The 19,741-nt window shown below is 53.0% G+C and overlaps 1 protein-coding gene across 3 annotated transcripts in view; it reads left to right on the top strand.

Annotated features, from left to right (window-relative positions):
• Positions 1-19,741, top strand: part of LOC107224420 (nucleolysin TIAR) — a 310,510-nt gene that overhangs the window by 14,570 nt on the left and 276,199 nt on the right. For 2 of the 3 annotated variants that reach the window (XM_046744102.1, XM_046744103.1), the window contains exons 1-2: positions 8,396-9,960; positions 10,045-10,369. The exons of the other annotated variant lie outside the window; for it this stretch is intronic. In XM_046744102.1, the coding sequence (XP_046600058.1) occupies positions 10,103-10,369 (267 nt within the window). In that variant the 5' untranslated portion in view covers positions 8,396-9,960; positions 10,045-10,102. Of the gene's footprint in view, positions 1-8,395; positions 9,961-10,044; positions 10,370-19,741 lie in introns of those variants that run through there. 3 annotated transcript variants of the gene reach the window in all.

Raw genomic sequence — 19,741 nt, 5'->3', positions numbered from 1 at the left:
CAGGTGAGTCGGCAGGTCAGGTTTAAGGGTTGAGCGCTAGGGTTAAGGCTGAGGAGCGAAAAGGGGTGGGTGTGGGGGTGGGTCTCTTGCGGGTGAGTTTAGGTTCCGGCTCGTTGTCTTCGGGCGTTAAAAGTAAAGAGAAAGTGTATAAGAAGTCCGCGTCGCAGTTAACTTGATTAATTGCATATTTATGTATCAGCCCACTTAGCCAAGTCTTCTTAAGCCCGCCTCCTCCCTCGGTTTGCGCTCTGCTCGCCTCCACTTTAACGGTGAAATAATGCAGGAGAAATAAGGTCGGTTAAAATGTTTAGAGAATTAAGCCGGCACAAGCCCTAAATCACGCTACCGCTCCTCGCCCTGCCCTCGCCTCGACGCCGCGACGCGTCCCAACCCAACCCAACCCGACCCGACCCGACCCGACCAAGGAGACGAAGAGAAACACGATGAAAGCTGCGAACTTTAAAAAGCCCCGCAAATCTTAAATAAGCCGGGCCGAGGAAATTAGCGCGCTACCGCCGCAAAATTAAAAGCCCACCCACTGCACCGAGCATAACGCACCTAGATGTGTATATACATACAAATGTGTATGTATATGTTGCATCAATGTATATGCAATATATACATACATATATATATATATATGCAGATCTACGTGCAGGCGCCATTGTACACGTATATAATTATGTCCACGCTTACTACCTATACCAGGTTAAGCTGAACAGTACGTTACTTCGGTATACGCTGAACAATACACCAACTAGAACTTGAGCAAACTGGTATGCGAGTATGTAATACAGGTGTGAATGCAAACGAACGTTCGCGGAGTTATACGGGTGATACAGTGCACCTCGCGTCTGGCGTCGAGACCTGTATGCCTTATACAGGGTGCTCGATATTTCAAACTTGTCGTATACATGGTCTGAAAACTCCCGGTTTAGCCAAAATTATTACAGCTTGTTCATTGTTCTCGGGGATGTTTACTCCATCAAAACACTGTACAGGTTTTTTTTCTTCTTAACATTTGCACGTTGAATTACTAGCGATACAGGAAGGAGGAAATCTCAATCGTGTGTTCGAAATAAATAAACATACATATTTGTAACCAGTGTAACCATAGCAAGCAGCTGCGAGAAATTTTTTTTCTTTTTTATGAAAACTCAAATTTTATATCCTAATTCGTATGTTTTACTTAGAATCTGAAAAGTGAGATCTCTACAATTTTATCCTGCGTCCGGCAGAAAAAGGTTTACAGTATCCTCACTTTTAAGGACTGTTTTGATGGCCGAAGTATTCGGTTTAATTGTTTAAAAACGAGCGACCCGGTAGAAACCCTGGGGTGATTATACACGGAGCGTATACACGTGGTACGGTATGGGATGTTAATAACAGGCGGCAGCGAGGCTTAACCGGCATTAACTGGGTGGGCCAGGTCCCGCTTCGTTCGACTCCCGTATTCCTTGGAGGAAAACAAAACTCCGGAACGGACGTAAGGGTTGCAAAGGGCGCGAATCGCAGGGTTTGCGGCGCGAGTTTTCTCAATGAACAGTCGACTCCCTCCCCCCCCCCCCCGCCCCCCCCCGCCCCATCCCCCGGGTAAATAACAGCACCGTGTGGCGCGGCGGCGCTCTGCGGGCTTGCATAAATACAAAGCGAGGGGATCAGCGGTACTGAGAACAGGATTACGGGTATAACTCACCGAGATGAACGAGTGCCTCTCTCTCCTCGCCGTCTGCTCCTCCGGCCAGAATCCAGAGATCGGGATCTCGGATATCCTCCGTCTTTCCGCAGCCCAGCCGCGGCCGATCCTGATCTCCATTTTCGCGCAAAAAAGCTCTTCACCAATCCCCCCCCCCCCCCCCGCGCTGCAGCCGTCACGAATCTCGCAGCTTTGCATTGTTCTCAAATCGCGAGCACCCACCTTCACCTCGAGCACTAATTTGTTTATTCATGCCACACACTCCTCCCACTCGAAACGGCGCGGCGTCTTTGGGATTGAACGGGCTTATCGTCATCCTCGTTCAGTCCTACCTATCACCGGAGCTTTCGCTCATTCCGCAAGCTTCTTGAACAAAGCGAACCCCCCCGAGGGGAACGGAACTTGGTTTACGTCCGTCTTCGTTGGTGGCTCGATCGGCACTGCGTTGCGTAAACACGTTGCGTGCTTGACCTCCACACCTTACTCAATAACGCGGAATCCGAGAACCCTGACAAACGATCACTGTTATTCTACCAGCTCGTGCACGGGGCTCTTCGTTCACCGAACAATGCGCCTTGCGGCTGCTTTTGTGATTGGAGAACTTCTCCACACGGTTTGGAAACTCGATGTGCCAATTCACCGCGGTGATTCTGATTGATTGCTGAAACTTTGCGTCGTAAACTGGAGAGATAGGATCGGTATTTTCATGCCGAAAATTTCTTGAAGAGTGTATTTCACAGGTGGCGTAACGAAACGCGCAGTTTCAGTCTAACAGCGGTACGTATATACATGTATACATCAGTGGGAGTAATTTTCTCCGATATAACAATGGCGCCAACGTGATTTGGGAAGGCCTGTTAACTTCGGGACAGGTGGTGACACCGGGTAATTGGCAACAGTCCTTCTTGACTGATTGGCGGTGAACGGAGAAGCCGCGGCTCCGTGGAATTGCGCGCATCTCGTACGAATCCGGTGATGTGGTTGCGTTTGTAACATTAGACGTGATATTATTTTCCCCCGAAATGTGAGGGGTAACCATCTCCGCAGGATCGTACGGGTGTACGAAAAGCCTTACGGCTGGCAGTTTGGCTATACGGAGAGAACTGCCGGCGACGCGTGTCACATTTTTATTCGCGACGCGCGGCTGAGTGCATCTCAAACATATGTACGTGCAAATAAATTTGACGCTAGATATGCCCCGTCAAATACAGTCATCCTAAGCTTCCTTTCGTCGCTCCTCCCGCCCCTCGACAATCTTCTAACCCAATACGTTCAAACCGCGCCACGTGTGCCAAGCAGGTATTGTCAATGCGAGTGTCTCCCGATGATTTAAAAGATCTAAGAAATTCCCGACTCTTTGAGGGAATACATTTTGACACGACATCGCTTGAAGCGGATCCACCATGAAAAAGTGGATTTCTATCCCGCAAGTCTTTTTTCACACGTACTTCCGCGACGTCTACAAAGAAGTCCTCCAATGATCGGTGGTCGTCGTTTTCCATATCTAGAATTTCGAGTTTCTCTTTACGAGTGGATGGAGAAGGGTGGAACGCGGAGTCGTGATAATTAAGTAACGTCAACTGAGAGAAGGTTCGTAATAAATGCGAGTCACAGCGAATGAGAGAGAGAGAGAGTAAGAGTGAGCGTATTAGTCGGTAGATTGGGAATGGCTTGATTCTGGCAGAGCTCGAAAGGGTTGCGGAGTGAATTCGCGTCGCGGGTCTTCATCAAAGGGCGATTCGCTGGTGTTGGGAGAAGGGGAGGGGGGGAGCGGCAACGATTTCTAATTAAAAATAAATCCGCTCGAATGTAACAGTTAGCCACTTAGGCGGCGATCACATTAAAATAAATTATTTAAGTTGTAGCAATTCCGCGGCGTCCCCGATGGCTAATATCTGGATAATGGGACGAGGTGGTTTCACCGGGGGAGACGGAGGGCGGTAAAAACCGTTCCAAGACACTGCGCCTCCGGGAAACGGAGGGCATCTCCACCCTCTTCCCCCCTTTCCCGTAATTGATAAAGAGGAATGAAATAACTTCTTGACAAATCGCAGTTCGCTACGCGGGCGGAAAATTCGATGATGAAATACTTCCGCTATCCAACATCCTGCATCGATCGCAAATATTGAATATCAGGGTTTGCTCCTCTCAACGCTGCCTGGCTACAAGATTTTATCAATATTGTGCGATATTTTTTATCTCTGTAACAGGCGGAGACTCGTCAACCCATAACGCGCATCCTCCTTTCAAGAAATAGTCAATAAAAATAGTGCGCCGTGGCGGCAGAGGTCTAATAAGCGGAGAAAGCCCGGTGAAAATGAGGGCGAGGCAAACGAACATTTTCCGCGCCCTCGTCAGAGGCTCCATCTCAAAATCCCGGGAAACCGAAAGCACATACTTGAGGTCTCACGCGGAATTCCTGGAAAGATTAAGACGCGGAGGTTTCTCGAGAGGATTTCAAGGCGGTCCCCCTCCTCCGGCCCACCGTCACCAAGGACTCGAGGGGTGGGGGAATAATTTGGCAGAGGCCTAGAAAAACAGGAGACGGGTCACCCCGCCCTCGCGGCTCGTTTCTCCCGGCGGGGAGGGGGGCTAAGAACGAAGAGCCCGCGGGGCGGGAGGCTCAATTTCAATTTCGAGTCCCGGGGGTGTCGTTGCGAAACGAATATAATTATACGGAATAATTGTGAGGGGCGGGGGCGGAGTCGGTGCAGGACGGCGCTTTGACGGCGGTGGCGTCGGTACACGAAGCTTCCAGTTCCTTCGGCGCCCCCGCCCACGGTCGAAAGATAGCGAGCTGGTGTTTAATGGCTCGAAATTCCTCCCGGCGCGGAATGCCTTGAATGAAAATTAAGTCAAACGTGGACCAAGAGCGGGCACCGGTAGACAAGGAGATGCCAGAGGCCCGGTTTTGCACCCGGACCGGCGATAATCCTCCGCGAGTTTAACCGGGGGCCGAAGCTCGCCGTTGAAACTAGGAAAAAATTTTCCTTTCGGCTAATCTTCCCGCCGTTTCTACGGGTCTCGGGGCGTGGTGCGAATTTCGAAAAGACCGACACGTATCCGCGTCCGCGTCTTCGCCCACGTTCGACGCTGCAATGCCTCCGAATATCAACCCTCCTCCTCTCCTCCCCCTCTCGCCCCCTTCCGACGCCGCTCGCCGATCCGCCCCCGGATCCGGATGAGAATACAATTTTACGTTGATCATCGGGAATTAGCATAGGAAATTTATGCTCGCTATAAATAACGCGTTTATCGGTGAAATTTATGCGATCTGCCGCCGCACCTATCGCTATCTCGTATCTGTGAGCATTATACGCGTACCTACCTATACATGTATGTATAATGCACGTCTCGCACACGTACGCTCGTCGTGTACACGCGTGAGGCACGAGAGATACCATCTTTCCATCTTCCCTGATTATTATCAACTGCGTAATTGCACAAAGCTCTTTTATCGGTCGAGTTCTAATGCCACGCCTCCGGCAATGATCCGAGTCAATTCGTTTTTACTTCCACAACGGTGGAGAAGACGACGAATCCTGGAATGAAAAATTATTTCTATTCGACTCCCTCGTGCCACTTATACCTAAATCAGTGCCGGCAATAATTTTCCTCGCTATTATAAATACCGTCGCGGAAGTATCGTATTTGTGTATATATATATATACCTACCGTACTCGGGAACTTTATCAAATGATTTTTCACCCCGATAGCACTCGAGATAAATCTCGCGGGTACGCTGTATCAAATCCTTGAAAATTAACAGCCCTCAGCGGGTATAAATTATGCCGACTGCCTAGACCACGGACGATTTTAGCCAATCGTAAACCAACTCTGGGAGAAATACGTTTAACGATTTGCATTTATACGTATACCGCATATACCCTCTATTTTACCGGGATAAAAATTTTTCGGGCTACCGAACACAAATCATCACATTTTCTTCGTCCCTTCGGCCACGGCTGGCCTCGAAATAGTCGAGACCGTTAACTCTATCAAGCAAGACGATTGGTGTAGAATCGGAATGACGGAAGGTCGCAGGATTGAGCGGTGAAGCGTTTGGTTCCCTTCGTAGTATGTCGGAAAATTCATTACACGTGTGAAAAATTCCTTGTAGTCGTGGTTGAATTTTTTTCGAAATTTTCGGATTTCGTGGATTTTCACGAAGCGGTACGGAAGGGAATTTGACAAATTCGTCAAAGCAGAGTAGTTGAATCGAGCGATATCGGGTCCCCTAGGCGTCCGGTTCGTTTGAGCACAGCAAAGCCCCTGCAGAACTCTGTATAAATACTAGGTGGTAACAATGCGCAGCGCAGCGCAGCCAGCGGTCGGCGGAGCGTCGTTTGCTCCTCGGAACAACGCGGAGCGGGCGCGTGCATGCGTGTAATCGTTGCATTTTGGCTGCCCGATGCACCCGGGACGCACACTCGCCCCGGCGGCCGTACGTGTCGCGTACGATATGCAGCCATTTGCATACATATAGGTTCATTATGAATACACCCACTCGAGCGTCATCCACCCCATCGAAATAGGCTCGTCGAGGGCCGAATGTCCGTCCGTCGCCGGAGGCGGCCGCCCCTCGATACAGAGCTCTTATTTCACCCGCGGATTACCCTGCGACCCGGATCAGCTTAAAGTCCGATAGGTAAGTCGTGCCGTGACGTATCGCGCGATTGGATCCCCCCCCCCCCTTTCGATCTTTTTGCAATTTGTTGCCCTTCCAGAAGTTTGCCAAGGTCCAATGTGCGAATATCGCGTAGGATTGGATTTTCTCTGACGTACCTTTTTCGTTTTTTTGTTTCTTACTTCCTCCTCTTTGTTCTCGCGGACAGATTGTTCAGGTCTGGTTTTATTTTCGAGAAAATACGTCAGGCGCAATCCTTTCCACAGTCGTACGTGAACACGCGGTATAAAACGGGCGAGCGGCTTTTCGAGAAACTTCTCTTGAAACGCGCATTTGTCAATTCGTATTACACTCAGGACTTCGAAACGAATATTGGGGAAGGTGAGGAGGATTGACGCGTATTGAAAAATGAAAAATTTTCAAACGGCAGTGTCCATTGTTTTACTGTTTCCAGTTCGACCAGTGTTAGGCACGATGTAAAACGGGGGTGCTGGATTTATTCAGTGGAGGCAGGTTGTCTGACAAGAGCGACTGTAATCTAACCCAACCCAACCCGACCTGCAAGGCAACGGTGACACGGCTTTTTCATGTATAAATTGTTCATTATAATTGATGAACTTTATGCGAACGTGATGTGTTGAGGTAGACAGCGCTAATTCCGATCAGAGGGTGACTCGGATCGCTGCGCGCGTGCGAATAAATTGAGGCAACTACATATTTCGTTTAGTGATTAACGAAAACGAACGACGAATCGGGGTTCATTCAGTCACCGTAATATGGTTAGTCTTTCAAATTTTCAGTCTAAAGTGGCATTCTAGTTAACAATCCCAAAACAGATGATCGGCCAAAATGTTTGCACAGTGTATCGGCATTTTTAATTTTCTACTCGCAGCAATTTGAAACGTTGTTCGACAATACCAGCAAATTCATTGGCATTCATAGAAAACTCCCGGCAGTGAGTTGTCTCCTAGTTGAGAAACAGTTTGGTAGATTGCTCGTCGGGTGCAGAAATTAGGGATGTCGATCATTTACGGTCTGGATGAGCCTTGGTGGCATCGGGCCGCAGCATAACGGGTGGCGAATGGTAATGAGGCACGGAGCAGATGTAACGCGCGGAATACATTAGCGTTCCAATGTTCGACTCGCGGTCTGCGTCAACCTTCGGCGAATTAGCTGAGCAAAGGTATCGTATGCAGGTTGAAAAACGGTGGTTAATTTTTTCATCAACTTCCGTCGAATCATCCCCCGTTGTGTCCGTCCCGGTATTATAATCGCCCCGCAGGTCGCAGCCGCACGCTTACGTCGACGGTGACACGCACACACGCAGTCCTTCCCCCGAACGGAGGGGTTGAAGGGGAGACGGCGGGGAGGCGCAGACTGGGGCGAGTTGGCGAATCAATGAACGTCGTACTCGGCGATACAACGAGTCACGCGTGGATCAGAGGACCCCGCGTTGATCTCGCGCCGCGTCGCGTCTCTTCCGCGACTTTCACGTGGACAGGAAGGAATTCGGTGAGCGGGGCTGCGGGCGAAGACCGGCCGTGAAGAGGTAATTAAAGAGAAGATTCTCTCTCCCGCGAATTTTCCCGAGGTTTTCCCCCACTCCGCGATACCGAGCGCAGCCCGATACAACCCCTAGCCGTCGTCGTGCCGGCGGAGCCCTTCTCACGAACAAAACCGACGCCGTCGCCGTCGACGTCGACGTCGCTGCCACCGCTCGGCGCGCCCTCCAGCAACCGACTCTCGGCTCGTCGCTCGTTCCGACTCCGTGATACATTTCGATACACGTAGAGCTCCGTAGCTGGTTATCTCAGTCGTGGTTCTCGGCCGCGCGCGGAAAGAAATCGCGGCTGTCCGAGTCCGCCAGGTGAGAGTGAAGTGATACCGTGAGTTTTCCCACCTTCGGCCACCCCGCGATCACCTCAGGTTGTTGCGACGCGGGCTATACCGGAAACGATCGTATCGGCCAATCGCGATTGTTCGGTGATTCGCGGATTGTCGGAAATTCGAGCGGAGCGGCCGACACGCAGGGTGCTCTTCGAGGGGCGAACTGTGCGTAGCGAGTGCGTAGGGCCACGTGAAAGGATCGGGCTCGCGAGAATAGCGTCCTGGGTTTCCCGCTCGTCGAGCGTTGAAGCGCGCACGAACCCCTCGACCCGCGCAGCCCCGCGCCGCCCCTGTAACCCCTACACACAACAACCCACGAAGCAACCCCCACTCCGAATCGCACAACAGCCAGAGCGGAAGTACCAGTCAGTCGGCGAGCGACCATCCGACATCACGGTTAGCCTCTCTCTTTGTTCTTGCTCTCGAGGAGAGAAAAGACACGAGTGAGTCGCCGTCGCCGTCGTTTCCGTTGTTCCCAAGCCAGTCGTCGCGGCCGTGTTATCAGACGGCGCAAAACACCCGCTGATCGTTCGTTCGTTCGCTCGCTCGCTGGTTTCGGTTACTTTTCTACGTACCCGTGGTGTCGAGAATCGTCGCCGCACGTGGCCACCGGCTCTCGAGATACCGCGAAGAGGACACGCGACCTGATTTTCGTACTTTTATACACCAGTAATGACTCTTTCGATCGCGTCCTCAACGGCCTCAAGACACTCTCCGAGGTCTCGTCGCGAGTCCCGAACCGCCGGTTAGTTCGACGCGAGTGGAGAGTTGACCAGTTTTAAAGTTACCAGTTGTACCAGTATCATCAAGTTTGTTACCGCTCTACGATTCGCCAACGCGATCGATGACTCGGATCAGGATTTCTCTGAGTCACGACGACTGATCGTTGAACATTCGGAAAAGCCACGTATCAACCATCTGCTTCGTGCCGGCTCGTCCGCCGCATCAGCGGGAGCGAGAATCTGTGAATAAGTTCTTTAGGGATTTGAATTGATCGATCGTCGATCGCTGCTATCGAAAGTCGAAGGTCATACCGAAACAGACGCAAAAGAGGATTTTGAGTGTCACAGTCCTTCGGCGTACTTGTTGAAACCGGTCCCTGACTCTGCATGGAACCTTGAACGGCTATAACCTTGGAAATCAATCGGACAAGAAGCTTCTCCGGTTGTTCCTGAGCACGTGTTACCGGCTTTCGAGGCATCCTCGACTTCGCGCGCGGTCCTCGGCAGGGTTGCGAGAGAGTCCGCGGTAACAGGTGAAGAGGAAATACGACCGTGACGCGGGCGGAAGGACCGAGGGTTCCGCGAGGCCAGAAGAGAAAAGAAGAAAGCCGGGAGCCAGAGGAAGGGGGCGGAGGTGGTGGTCCCGCGGCAAGGGGAACTCGATTTGGGGTGGCCTCGTCACTGCAGGCGACCACCGCCTTGGCTCCGAGTGCACCGGGCCCCGGGCCTGCAGTGGTGGGCTGCCTGGTTGGGGTGTACCCCTGCTCGTCCACGGGGCCCAGGGGCCCCACATCGTCGCATCTCAGAGCGATCCAGGCGATCCAGACCGGGCAACAACCCGGCTGCCGAGCCTGCTGCTGCGGGCATAACAACCCCCCGCCTCCGCCCCCGCCACCACCGCCCCCGGTTCAGCTCACGAGTCAACGGGGCGGCCTGTCGCTGCGGGTAGCGAGGGTGGCGTCCACCACCTCCGTCCGAGCCGCCCCCTACGTCCACCCCCAGCACCAGGGACTGGGGCAGGAGTGCAGGTAGGTTCCGGTCCCGGTGGCGCCAGGCTGCACCGCGTGCCCAAGCCGTTGCATTTCAATTTTTCGTCTGTTTCCGGCCGCCAGGTGTAGGGAGGATACGGGCGCAGTGGGTGGAGGTGGTGCGCACATCCTCGGCAGCCCGATGCTGTTCGTTCCGTTCACGGTACCCACCTTTCCCACCGCCTCGCACCAGACCTCGCACCAGAATTCCCACCAGACGAGCCACCAGGTACAGCAGCACCAGCAGCAGCTCGGGTCCAACCAGGCCGGGCAGCAGCAGAGTCAGCTGAACCACCTCAACCTTAACCACCTGAACCACATCAACCAGGTCATACCCCAGGGATCCGTTCAGCAGCCGATTCACAGCACGAGCTGTTCCCCGCAGCAGCAGGCCGCAACACCAAACAAGGTAAACTTAACACGTGCCAAGTTGGACCTTGTCGTATCGGAGATGCGGAAGTCGTTTGCACCCTGCCGATGGTCAGCGGCAACGGCATTCTGGGTCCTTCGGCTGCGGATAGCGATTCCCCCTCTTCTCTCTGCCAGGTATAATAAAACTCCTGGCGCTGGTTCAAGTCAATTTTCTTTAGCGGGCAATAACTTTACGCCCGATGTTTCGACCATGGAGGAGACAGAGTCGAGCAGCCGTGGCGACGCTGCCAGAGGACGTGTAGTTCAATTTTCAAACTTTGGCAGTCGTGTGGACAAAGAGTGCGTGACACGTTGTTTGTTCAGTGTGTCTCGATCCTCGGATACCGACCCACGCCGTGCTTGCTCTTAAACCATACTCGTCGGGTACGCGCACCGTTTCCAGGACGAGGGTCCTGGTTCAGAATCGCACACACGTACCGCCCTCCCGCACACCTACATGCGGCTTGTCGCGTATCAGCTCAAACCTGGGCGAGTGAGACGGTTACGGTAAACGACACAATAATATGAAGTACACAAGGAGCTTTTTCCGTCTCGCGAATCACTCCGTTCACCCTCAACGTTCTCAAAATTTATACACACACGCGCTACAAGAAATTCCCCCTCACCGTTGTTCCGCAGAGTTACACAACAAGGTCTGGTTTAAACAGCGCCTCGTCGGCTTATGATGAATGAAAAAGCCACCGAAACGTCGTTCATTCGCTGTGACGTCACGTCTCGAAATGCAAGGGAAAATCAACCTTCGGCTGTTTTAACATCTGACGCAACATCAAGCGAGGATCCAGATGTTCGTCGTTGTCTCTTTCTGAAAATTTGAATATCGATCAAGCCGAGTGTATTCGATGCTGTCAGACCTTGTACATCCCTTTTCGCTCTCTCTTCCTCCAAAACCTGAAGACTCGCGTGATGTAAAAAATATCCTTATCATGAATACATCTCGAGCTTATTCCGACAATAGACGGCAGCTTGAGCTAATATTCTTCCCTCCGAGGGTGTAGGGCTTGGTTGGTTGGTTGGTTGGTTGGGAAGGCGAAAGGTATTGTGCGGAGATATGTGAGAGCGAGAAGAGATCCCGCTGGCTGGTTGTACCGGCGGTACTCCCTGCGCTCGTGTGGGTCCAAGTGAAATGTGGGTGTGCCAGGGGCGCGTTGGCGTGCTGGTGATGCCGGGGGTAGTACTGGCGGTGTAGCGGGTGCACTCTTTTGATATTTCAACGGAGCAGACGAGTGGTGTGTCGTAATGAAATCATCTCCAGCGCTTTGATCCTCCCTCCGCGGACCCCGACTCGTCCCTCCGACCCCCCCGCCGTCCGGGATGCTTTCCCTTGATACCTTCACAGCCTCCGACTTCCACCGACCCCTCCATCTCCCACCCAGCACTCGTCCTACACCTGCTCGCGGTCGTCGTCCGTCAACCGGCTTCTTTACTCGATGTATTTTTACCCCATTAATATACGTTTTCGTTAGCGAGCTCACGGCACACGCGAAGAGTACCTGGGTAGAGTGTACGAAGGTAGTTTTTTAATTACCTGGAGTCTGGAACCATCTGAATTTCACTCTTAACCGCTTTCGATTATACATGGATGTACGGCATGTGTGACCGGCTGTGTCTGAGAACCGTAAATATTGTGCGAAACGAGGCTTTTGCATACATTCCGCACCGCTGATCGTCACCTTTCTTGCGCTTTTTCGTTCTCGTTATTTTCTTTTTCTGGTTTTTTATTAGCGTTATTTTCCTCATTTTTCTTCGCTTTTAAATAGACACAGAAGAGGATTTGATGGGTACGAATTTTTTAACGTTATCGCGTATATACGTGGACTTGACTCAACTCACCGAACGCTACGAACTGCGTTGTACCTGCAGCTGCACTGCACCGAGAAAGTATTAGCCTTTGCGTTTCGCTTCAGCGATAGTTCCGCGACAGAAGGCGAGACAGGGATGTAGATAGAGAGAAAGAGAGGGAGAGAAAGAAGCCGAGGCGACGTTGTATCGAGCAACAGCGACTAACAGCCTTTAATTAATAAAGTTACGCGAGTCTCAGTATCCCAACCCCCCGCGCCCCGTCTCTATATCACCTATCTCACCGTCAGCGCCATCTTTCCACCCCGTAGAACGGGGGCGGAAATATTCCGCTTAAGCTCCTCGCTCCCAGCGGGGACTTTAAGCAGCGGTTTTGCGAGGCGCGGGGCGAACCTGAGAGGGTTTTCAAAACTCTCCGAGGATTAGCGTAAATAAGAAGGAAGGTGCACGGCAGGGGTCGTGCGTGTCTCTGCCGGTGGTCAGGGGTGAAGGTGAGAGTCCACCCCCCGCCCGTTCCGCCGGTGCTAAATGTAAATGTCGGACATTTGTTACCCCCGGCGTATGACCCGGGGTTGTTCGTACGCCGGCGGTCGGGCCGAGGTTGGTATTTCGGTATTTTTATTTCACGCTCGTACCGTGCAACGTTTGTAAGGGACGGTGGTAGTGAGGAGGCAGGGGGGGGGGGGGGGGGGTTGGTTCGGGGCCCGTTCGTGTGGCTGAAAACGCTCATTTGTAAAATTTAACGACACCCCTCGTGCGTACATGCATCCCGGCGAGATCCTGCGAATAAAACGAACGCACACACTGATTCCACGTTGCGGCCGGATAACGCGCGTCACGTATTCCCTTTTAATTACCGTTCGCTCGCCGCCGTCCCGCCGTGCGGTAACGACGCGAATCGAGATTCGCGGGTGCATCCGCGTTGCGACAGCCGCCTCCGTCCATCCACCCTCGTATTTACCTACGCATATCTCGTCCCGGTTCTGGGAGCTCGAGCTACACTCCGCATGACGAACGACTAGACGACTGTCGCTTTGGGGGGTCGGCGGGGGTGACGGAGAACGAGCGTTTTGAGGGGTGGGAAAGAGCTCTGGGGACGAGGAGAGGAAAAAGAAGAGCGAAGGAGTCACCCCAATGTATAAGCGCTCGGCGAACACGCCGACTGACATTCTGCATAATATAATTACAAAGTATCGATCGGGGCTCAAGCTAGGGGCTGCTATACCAGTAGCGGGACCAACGCGACGGGGTCGCGGTGGCCAGATGTTTTCGCTCGTGTTATCGCCCGAATCGCGTCTATCCCCGGCCCTAATTTTTTCAATTTTGCATCCGATCGCCCCGTGGCCTGCACTCTTTCGTAAACGAGCCGACGAGACGGGGATTCGGGGGTGCGGTGAGAAGTTTCCCGTTATTTAGCAACAAGCACCCCCTTTCATCCCTAGACCGTGAGTGTACCCCGTACACCGCATCGCGTAGGTATAGTAGGTATACTATACGGCGCGGTCGCGGCTAGGCGACTGGTGTTGGCTGTCGACTACCGTCCGCGGCTCGAAGACTCGGGGAATTGAAATGCAAATCGCGGATCCCGGATGCAAATCCGGGAGGGCACATCGCAAACTGCGCCACGTGGTGGTATGGGATGAAGGCTGGGCTTGCGGGATGGGAACGGCAGTGCCTGCAGGAGGAACGGGGACGCGGATGGATGCGGTCGACGCGTTCGGGGAAAAAATTAATTGCGATGCCCGGGCCGTCCGCGTGTCCTGGATGCTCTTGTCCGCAGCTTGCTCTGGAAGAAAACTCCCTCGCGGTATTTACGAGGCACGCCCTGCGGCCGTCCCGACGGTTTGACCGATATTAATTAACCTATCGATTTCCCGAGCACGCGCCTGAACCCCGTACACATTGCACGCACACGCACGCGTTTCAATCCCGGTGCAAATTCGTTGCTGTCGCGTAGGAAGGTGCCGGCTTACACCCTTGCACCACGTCCGTCGTCGCATGCAGAGCTGAGCGAAGGTCGCAGCTGGAACGTTTACCCCGTTGCGTCTCTGCGTCGCGCGTCCAGCATCCGGAATAACCCCAACCCCAGCTTTACTCCTCGCCTCCCTCGCCAGCCTCGTCTCGCGGAGTGGTTGCAAATGAGAACCGTTGCAGTGGCAGTATTTCTTGCCGAGGTTTTTAATCCCGCAGGTAACGCGATACCGGGGAACGTTCATGGAGAGGAGAGAACGGCGGCTGGGTGCGACGGTATTCGCAAGGCTCCCAGAGCCGCCACCCTCGTTTCACCCTTCACCCCGCGCGTAGGATACGCTCGTTACAAGAGGCGGGGACGTACCGTGTTTTGCTTAAAGTGGACGTCACCCGCGATGCCAGAATTATTGTGGTCAAAGGCTGCGGAGTGTGACCGTGTCGGGTTTGCCGATTTCACCGTAAGTGAGCATTTCCTCCTCCGCGCTCCCCAGAATCACGATCGTATCACCGACCTGGGTGGCGGTTGTGATTTGGCGGGTGGATTGAAAAGCATAAACGTTGACGGTTTTTATCAACACGATGTTGTGACGCGTTTTCACCGCGGTCAGAGGGGTGGTATGCCGGGGAGGGGGGGGGATGATCGAAAGGTAGCGATAATTGAATGCCGGTTGATAATTATCGTCTCTCGTAAATGAAAAATTTGCCGAGGCGGAACGAAGGCCGGCTATTCAAACTCGATATTTTCAGGAAACTGCGGGTGCCGCTTTGATCACGGCTCGGTCCGTCGCACCGAACCCCGGCGCACAAAGACCCGGGCGCGTCATCTCCTTCCCTCCTCTTCAGGCCCCTTCGTGCTTTCGCCCTGAACAGCCCTGCACACCGCCCTTACTGGCGGACGCGGTCTCTCGCGCTTTTTTAATCGTGAGCCCTTACAGCGGAGGGCCAAGAACTGCAGTCGTGTTCCTGTCGCACATGAACGATTTTAAAGTTCAAACGAGAAATTTCGTTCCCGACTCGACACTCAGAATCAGCTGCTGCTTCCGTGGACGAATAAACATCGCAACCACTTCATTCCGCAAATTTTCTTACCGCATGGTTTACCTACCAAGAAAAAAGAAAACAAAAACTAACAAACTACCGGTGATGTTGTCATAGGTGCGAGAAAGTTCAGGATGAACGGAAAAGCTGTTCCCGGTAATCTTTCAGACACCCCTTGGCGCTTAGGGTGGTAAAACGTGAATTCACATACCTATGTATGTATGCATATAATACGAGTGTATATTTATGCGTGGAAATAAATATGTCGAGCTTATTTCCGTTTTTCTGGTCACCGCCAGAGTCAGCACGAAACCCGTGTACGTTGGCAGTGGAAAACACCCTTGGCGAAGGGGGGAGGAATTACGAGGGGAGCGGCTTTGGCGCCTGCTGCTGCCGGGCGCCGCGGCTCGGCCAATGTTAACTTGTTTTTCGTGATTTCGCGAGTGAATCGGATTTGCGGTGTGACATCGCGGTACAATGACGCTGGGAGGCTGGATCCCGACGAGCGAAACGTATCGATGAAAAAAAAGAAAAACGACGGAGAGGGAAAACAAAAAGTATCGAAATTAAAATCTAGATGAGAAAAAGGACGTTGAAATCGTTGGAATAACAATAACATCGCGGATGATGATGAAAGGCGCGATAAACGAATCAATGATTGGACACCACACCGGGTGACCGCCCGTCAAGCCACCGTGATGTGGCCCTCCTGTATTAACGGAAAATTGAAAATGGACGCGGCTTAATTGTCGGTGCCGCGGCTCTGACGGACACGGGTACAATGGGGATCGCAGCTTATTGCGCTTTTCAACCACAGGCGAGACGCGCACAGCAGAGTTTTCCGATCGGCTTCTCCGGGTGTTACGGAATAGAATTTCGAGCCGAATAGAGTGTGAAAAAAGAATGCATAGCAAAAGAAGTGATATTCAGCTTATCGATGACGCCGGCGAGATAGCGGACCGGAAATCAAATCGCGTAGAAAAGCGAAGGCCGGACGCGCGGAAAGGGTTTCGCCGAGGGAGTGAGGAGAGAGGAGAGAGGAGAGGCACCGAAACGCGGCCAGCTGCAGCTTAGCGAGCTCGTAAGCGGCGCTAAATATGGAAATCTTGTTGTTCCACCCCGACCCGAACCCTGATCTGGAGTCGGACCCCGACACGAGGAGCGTGAAGCCCCTCGGTCGTTCATCCCCCAGTGGCGCACCCCAAGCTTGGTCCATGGGCAAATATTAACCATGTAGCCAGATTAATTAGCCGGTGGAATCAACAGCTGTATCAATGAAATTCGAGGATTTGTTGTGCTTTGGCAAAATCCCACCGCTGCCACCGTCCGGCCCGGCTCGTTATGTTTTCGTCCGGCGCACCCCGGAGTGTTAATTGCTCTTTCTTGGCTCTTCGCTGTTTGTTTCGCGATGCCGTTGCGGCGATCGTCGGCGTAGGCCAATATCCGGCGAGCGTTGGCGAGAAACGGGCGTCTTCGCTGTCACCTAATAAAATTGAGCCGCCTTACGCCTTGTTAAGCCACCCTTTGGTGCTTCGCTGGTAAATTAATGAGCTCACTGCAACGCTACACCCCCGCACAAACCCTTACACCAGGTTTCCAGCCGGCTCAACTCGGTCCATATTCTCCCTTGGAACCAGCATTATATCATACATCAGCGAGAGTTGCGGTGCCTCCGAACGAGCGAAGCGGAGACGGCAATGGGGATGGAAACGGGGACGGGGACACCGTATCCTAGTAACCGTCAGCCGACGAGGAGCTTCGACTTTGACGGTGGTGAACTACGTCTAATTAATAGACGTCCCCAAAACGGCAAGTGAGGCGCGAATATTATACGCGACTGTAACCGTGCCACTTCCTCCCTCCGAAGCTCCTTGTCATGTACTCGATGCCACCCTGAGTTTGATGGAGTGTCGAACTTGTCCCGGCACACTTCACAAGTCGTTTTCACTCGATGGCATGGAGAATTATTCAAGACGCTTTGAACCGATTTTCACTTCGCAAGTTTTACTCCCCCTACGATGACGATACGTTACCACAGTTACTGCTAGTAATTACTTGCCGTTCAGATCTGCCCGAAACAACGAGACGGCGAAGTCGGTACATAGAATTTCGAATATGCTCATGGGAAATTGATACCATTAGTCGAATCGAGCTCAAAGTCACTCGCGGAGCAATTTGTCCCACTAATTAAATCCAACGCCCCGGCATTGTTAAGCAGACTTTGGTGGCGAGGTGTACATCAGCGAATTTTCGAGTTTGAAACAGGCTTTATCCGGGGCAACGTTCTATGGAAAATTTCCCATCCGTCTCGCGGTCATCCCCGTGTGAAAATTTCTCAAGCCACCAAAGCAGCTAGCCGGATTCGGAGTAGTAATTACGAGCAGGACTAAAGACGCGCTATTAGCGGTAGCCACATTAATTCCTCGCCCCTGCTCGCCCTCCCGCCCCCACAACCGGAAGCTGGACTCGAGGTACTTGGCAGGGGGGATGATGCCGGTGTACAGAAATACCGGAGCGTCAGCTGCAGGTTGTTTCTCGGGACGGGGGTGTGGGTGCGAAACGGAGTGTAGTTACATCTGGAGTCGCCGCCGGTGCACCCGGCAGCGTCACGTTCTTGCCGCACCTCACCTCCCGTAATCCCTTTAAAGCGGACGCGAATTAGGTTCAGCACATACCAAATTCGCACCACATTCCATGGCCGTTATGAATTTAAGCTGGGTTGGTGGCACTGCCAAGGCTCCGAGAGGATCCGAGGCGATGAAGCCGTAACGGCGAGGCGCGGTGCCGAGGGATGTCAGCCCCTCGAAACGCCACGCGGATTTTCGTTTCGTCGCACCCCGCCCCCTGGGCGGCGGTAAATTTGTTAACGCGACCCCCCAACAGCCGGCGTCGATCTCATTTCGAAACGTTCCGGTCGGAAGTATTCAATTATTTGATCCGTTCCGCGTCGCGCGTCGCCTCCCGAAAGACAAAGCGTCGTCGAAACGTCACGTCCGGCCAACTTCTTCCCGTCGAATTGGGACCTACGGACACACGTGTCTGCGGATAGCTCCATGCTCAACTCTGACGTCGAGGGTGATGCAGCGCAGCGGGTGTAACGAAATTACGAATTAAAAACACAAAGAGTCTTCATCCGTGGTGGGCCGACCGGTTTTCGGGGAACGGGCGAGCCGCGCGACGCCGGGCCGCAGAGCTTGAGACAAAGGGCGCGGCGAGAACAATGGGTTGTAATCTGGAGCCCTTAGAATAGCCGGCCCACCCTCTCCGGAGGGATGTTCTCGGCCCCCATGGGTTGTCAGAACCGTGGCCTCGACAATGAGCGGGTTAAACGAATCAATTTTTGCGCGATTCTGCTCGGAAACTCCGTCTCCCGGCAGGCCGTGAAACGCGCTCAGCGCTTCGCCGAAGGAGAGACGCGGCAACGGAATAATCGCGTGAAAAGGTGCGCGACAATCCGATAAAAAAAGCTGCGAGGGGTTGGAACGGAAAGGAGAAGTGGAGGAGGGGAGGTAAAAGAAGAAGAAAAAAAAAATTGAAAAGTAAAGTTATGAGGATAAGACGAAGGGTGAAAAGAAACAAACGCATATACAACGTCGAGTCGAGGAGGGTGGCGGTGAATTACTTTCGCAAAAGACGCGAGTTGTCGCTGAGGTGAGTGAGTGAGTGAGTGAGCGAGCGCGTGAGTGAGTTCTTCCTGGTTTTGAAGGGGAAGAGGGGGGGGGGGGGGGGGGGAGGAACAACGCCGGGCCCAAAGGTCTTCTCGTCGGGCCGAACGGGGGATTAAAAAATAATTTACATTGCCGACCTTCCGTCCCCGAGCCCGACTCTTTTCCTCTTTATCCCTCTCCCACGCGCTGGATGCCCTCCGCGGATTTCCATTCCGGTCCTGCAGGAGCGCACCGAGGTCCTTGTTAATATTTATCAGGCGCTCCGTGGCGGCGTGGCGGCGGAGACGTGGATCTCCTCGCGGACAGACGAATAAAGGGCAGAGCAAAGCGGAGCAGAGGGTCGCCGACTCGCGGTACTCGCCATCAATTATTTCCGAGGCTTTCCCCGTCTTCCAAATATCCAACGGCTTCTTTGCCTCGAGTCGTTCCGAATCTCCGGAAACGGCAATTCGTCCCGATCCGACCGCGGCGGTTGGTATGCACGCCGAATCTCGCATTCATCCGGTTGATCGAGGTTGAGTAACCGTGACGCGATACGCTTGCGTCGAATTCAATTAATCCAGAGATGATTGCGTCTGGTATAATTTCCCCGACGTGCGCTGCGCTGCCACAATACGACAATAGCTGTCTATCTCGGTTGACAATCTATTAATTAATTAACGAAAATTACACGATTCATGAATTAATGGTCTGGCTCCCACCTCCCTCCCCCTCTGCTACACACGTACCGCCATGACACGCTGATCCTGACGCTCAACGCCTGGTGTAGATATCTTAATGACTTATTATAATTAATATGGATGTAGATTGGAGGGACAGTCAACCTGATACTGCTAACGAGGACGTATTATGTTACGTACCGGATTGCCGTCGAT

Source organism: Neodiprion lecontei, chromosome 6 (assembly GCF_021901455.1).
Source record: "Neodiprion lecontei isolate iyNeoLeco1 chromosome 6, iyNeoLeco1.1, whole genome shotgun sequence".
NCBI classification, from domain to species: Eukaryota; Metazoa; Arthropoda; class Insecta; order Hymenoptera; family Diprionidae; genus Neodiprion; species Neodiprion lecontei.
Note: the sequence above shows the minus strand (reverse complement) of the source record. Positions and strands in the feature narration are given on the sequence as shown.